This window comes from Bombus impatiens, unplaced genomic scaffold, assembly GCF_000188095.3.
Source record: "Bombus impatiens unplaced genomic scaffold, BIMP_2.2 scf_1138, whole genome shotgun sequence".
Classification (NCBI taxonomy): Eukaryota; Metazoa; Arthropoda; class Insecta; order Hymenoptera; family Apidae; genus Bombus; species Bombus impatiens.
Window position 1 is genome coordinate 1 of NT_177557.1, and position 3,995 is coordinate 3,995.

Below are 3,995 nucleotides of genomic sequence, written 5' to 3' on the forward strand. Positions count from 1 at the left end.
ACCTCTCACTACCTTGATCACTATCGTCCCAGGAGGCTGCGGCGGTTTGTCTTCTAGTCCACCACTCAGATCAGAGCCCCGTAAAGGAAGTTTAACCGCACCATCCCGGCATACAACCGGCGCCCCCAGCCTCCGGGTTCGCCAATCCGTGGCAGCAAACATCCTAAGGCATTCGCCGTGTTCTCGATATACGGTACCAGACGCACGAAGTGGTCACCGAAGGCCCAATGGCTGTCGAGGATGAGAACCAGATATTTCATCTACCGTCCCACAGTGTGGCCCACTCTAACCCCAGCCTCAGACAGTACCCCGCTGGAGGCGTCCCGTCATCTGCCCTGCAACAAGGTCCTCAGGGCTTCGGTCTTCTCAAGGGACACCTCCAATCCCAATCCCATAATGAAGACTACCAAACAGGCTACCGTCGCTTCCGGGTGACAGATAATCCATCCCCACATCAAGCCTCAGACCAGCACCAACATGTCGTTTGCTGGTCACGTCAGTGTCGATTCCGGGCGCGATTTGTTGTCGAAAACACAACGTCGTACGTGAGGTTCCAGAAGACTGGTTCTAAGACCGACCCCTGCTGTAACTCACTATCTCTTCATCTCTCCGCCCTCTTCTCCTTCAGCTCAGCGACTTCGAGTCTGATATGGACTTTCCAAACATTTATACACGCACGCTCAGTGATAAATTATTGTAAGGCTAAAAAGCGGCGAGCTATTCGCCATATTATCATTATGAAAATGCGTGCCCTCTAAGACATTACCTCTTCGCATGGATATAACGTAGAAATATACTGATTATAGATTCACATTACTTCCAATTCAAGGTGTTGGTCTTTCTTATAAACGCAAGATTGACACGTATAGGAAATTGAATATATTTCAACTTGAACTACATTGAATTTTTTACAGATACCAATCTTGTGTTTATTTATAATTCTAACTTCTTTACATTATTACGAATTACTTACTAATTCCCCTTAATTTTAACGCATGCATTACGAATGCTTTGTATTAATTTCTAGAGCATACATTAACCCCTTAAAAATGGGATGAGAAGTCGTTCGAACAATATACGAACTGTGTGCACATACATACTTATCATTTATCAACAGCGGATAATGCAATAATAACGACGTGTAAATTTGACAAAAGTAAATTTGGATGAAATTTTATAGAAGGCACATTCAATCCTCCTCTGATTCCCCGCCTCTTGATTAAAGTTGACCGGCCAACCTCGATCAGATATTCTTCTTGTTTATCCTGTGTGTATTGTTTCCTGAGAAAAACTCTTCTTAAATGATTATTTTTTCTCCCGCAGCCTGGCCTTCATAGATATGGGCATACTGCTAGTCACAACGCATAGGACCGCGTGTGACACTTTATCTTAGCTATTTTCTTGATAGCTCAGCGCAGATGCCCATATTGGTGCAGCGTAAAGTACCACCGACTCCCATCCCCATACTACCCATAGTACAGCATCCTAATAAAGCTGTTGGGACCGTTTACGTTCGACAACAGGTTTCTAATGACGCTAACGAACGCCTCTGCCTTGCCGCACACCTGCTCGGATGAAGAGAATACGTCCTAGCGTTGTTCAATGAAACATGAGAATATTTCACTGTGCTTTTGGTTTGTTTTTTTCGTCAAATTATTTCATCATTCTCGGGACACGCTTCCCTGTCATCATATCAAACATCAAAATATTTCACTGTACTTTTGATTTGTTTTTCCGTTTATTCTATTTTAGCATTTTCGAGACGTGCTTCCCCGTCAACAATATCATTTCAGTCTTATTTGGTGCCAGATGAAGGCCCGTGTCCACGCACCATTCTGTAATGACCTTCGTGGCTTCCCCAACCCTATCGCCGATGTCTTGCAGCTTTCTGATCGCAATAACTCGGGCCAAGTCATCGAAAGCTACGGCGTCCAAACCCTTTACATGCTCCAGGCCATTGTAAATGTTATTTCGCGAGAGTGGGCCCACGTAGTCCCATTTTTCTTTCCACGATTCTTAAGTTAGAAGAAAAAACAGCAGTACTTCCCAGAGCCATCTACAATAGCAGTAGCGCTATTACCATTGTTTCCTGAGAAAAACTCTTCTTAAATGATTATTTTTTCTCCCGCAGCCTGGCCTTCATAGATATGGGCATACTGCTAGTCACAACGCATAGGACCGCGTGTGACACTTTATCTTAGCTATTTTCTTGATAGCTCAGCGCAGATGCCCATATTGGTGCAGCGTAAAGTACCACCGACTCCCATCCCCATACTACCCATAGTACAGCATCCTAATAAAGCTGTTGGGACCGTTTACGTTCGACAACAGGTTTCTAATGACGCTAACGAACGCCTCTGCCTTGCCGCACACCTGCTCGGATGAAGAGAATACGTCCTAGCGTTGTTCAATGAAACATGAGAATATTTCACTGTGCTTTTGGTTTGTTTTTTTCGTCAAATTATTTCACCATTCTCGGGACACGCTTCCCTGTCAACAGTATAATTTCAGTATTACCTTGGGCCGGATGAGGGCCCGTGTCCACGCACCATTCTGTGATGACCTTCGTGGCTTCCCGAACCCTATCGCCGATGTCTTGCAGCTTTCTGGTCGCAATAACTCGGGCCAAGTCATCGAAAGCTACGGCGTCCAAACCTTTACATGCTCCAGGCCTTTGTAAATGTTATTTCGCGAGAGTGGGCCCACGTAGTCCCATTTTTCTTTCCACGATTCTTAAGTTAGAAGAAAAAGCAGCAGTACCTCCCAGAGCCATCTACAACAGCAGTAGCGCTATTACCACCTGCCTCTCACCTCAGTTGTATTTAGTATTCTTATTGTTGCGATGAAGTGAAGTTATTTTACTGTTTTCGTTTTCCATCAATGCTTCATAATGCTGCTACGATTACTTCTTTTTACATGGATATGTTAACGGGTTGTTGTACATTTACGTTTCTCGTTACATATCGTATCGTCTTATAACGTCAGCTACACTTTTTATGTATAGATCTAGCACTGTCTCTTCTTCATTTCGAAGTACTGTCTATGCAGTGCAAATGCACATATTCTTGCTCGTGGGATGGTGTTCTTCGCTGTAGGGATTTGTAAGATCCCCTTTCATTCGATCTTTCAATTCAAGTTTTCAATCTTTCAATTCAAGCTTTCAGTCGAGCTCTCCTGATGAATTAAATCATCAGTCGACCCACTCGCCGCTTGTGCCATCTCCCTTATAGTTGTTTCATTACGTTCCTTGTGACTTCTCACTAACCTCGGAATTGTCCTTCTTCTTGTTGAACGACGCTGTTGCATTCCTTTCACTCAGGCATCAGTTATAGAATGATTGTGTTGAATATCTAACAATCTCTTGTTTCTCGGTATCTCATGTAATCTAACCGATGAACATCGACAGACTATGCTTTGAGACTTTATGGCATTTTATGGTTAAAAACTGCGGGGTCCGGTTGAGTCGATATGTGGAGGATAGGTCTATTCACGTATCGCGAAATAAAATGGACAAACTGCTGTCGTATGCAATTTGTTATATATGTCGGGTTTACATTAGAATTAGGGTTAGGGGCGTGAAACGAATCTTCGTTTGGGTTACACGTTGTCGTTATGCAATAGAGAAGACATTGACTAGTGCAAATACGATTATTATAGAGCCGGACAAGTAACCGGGGTAGTGAGGTACTCGAGAAACTAATGACAATGATCCTAGGTTCAGTAACGCATCCGCGGTCGACGGGATGATAGATGAACGTACCCACAAAATCTAAGTCGGACGCGTAATATTCACTGGTCGTAAAGGGTTACTCCTTTCATCAGTGAGGTCGCGAACGAGAATGCCTTTCCCGTCCCGATGCTGCTACAGAGGAAAACTATAATGGGGTGTGTCTAAGGACACGAGATCATCGGATTCGTCGAGAAAAGCCTTCGTTCAGAAAGTAAGGGAAATTGGCGTTGCTGCTAGTTGGTCAATCTCCATATCGGTGGTTAGA

At 44.0% G+C, this 3,995-nt stretch overlaps 1 protein-coding gene across 2 annotated transcripts in view; it reads left to right on the forward strand.

The window, feature by feature from the left end:
• The first annotated feature begins 35 nt into the window (after nt 1-35).
• LOC117152334 overlaps nt 36-3,995 on the forward strand; it is an 11,561-nt gene continuing 7,601 nt past the window's right edge. The window contains exon 1 of one of the 2 annotated variants that reach the window (XM_033323716.1): nt 36-747. In XM_033323716.1, the coding sequence (XP_033179607.1) occupies nt 228-747 (520 nt within the window). In that variant the 5' untranslated portion in view covers nt 36-227. The remainder of the gene's footprint in view (nt 748-3,995) is intronic. The other variant, XM_033323717.1, reaches the window with a different exon arrangement.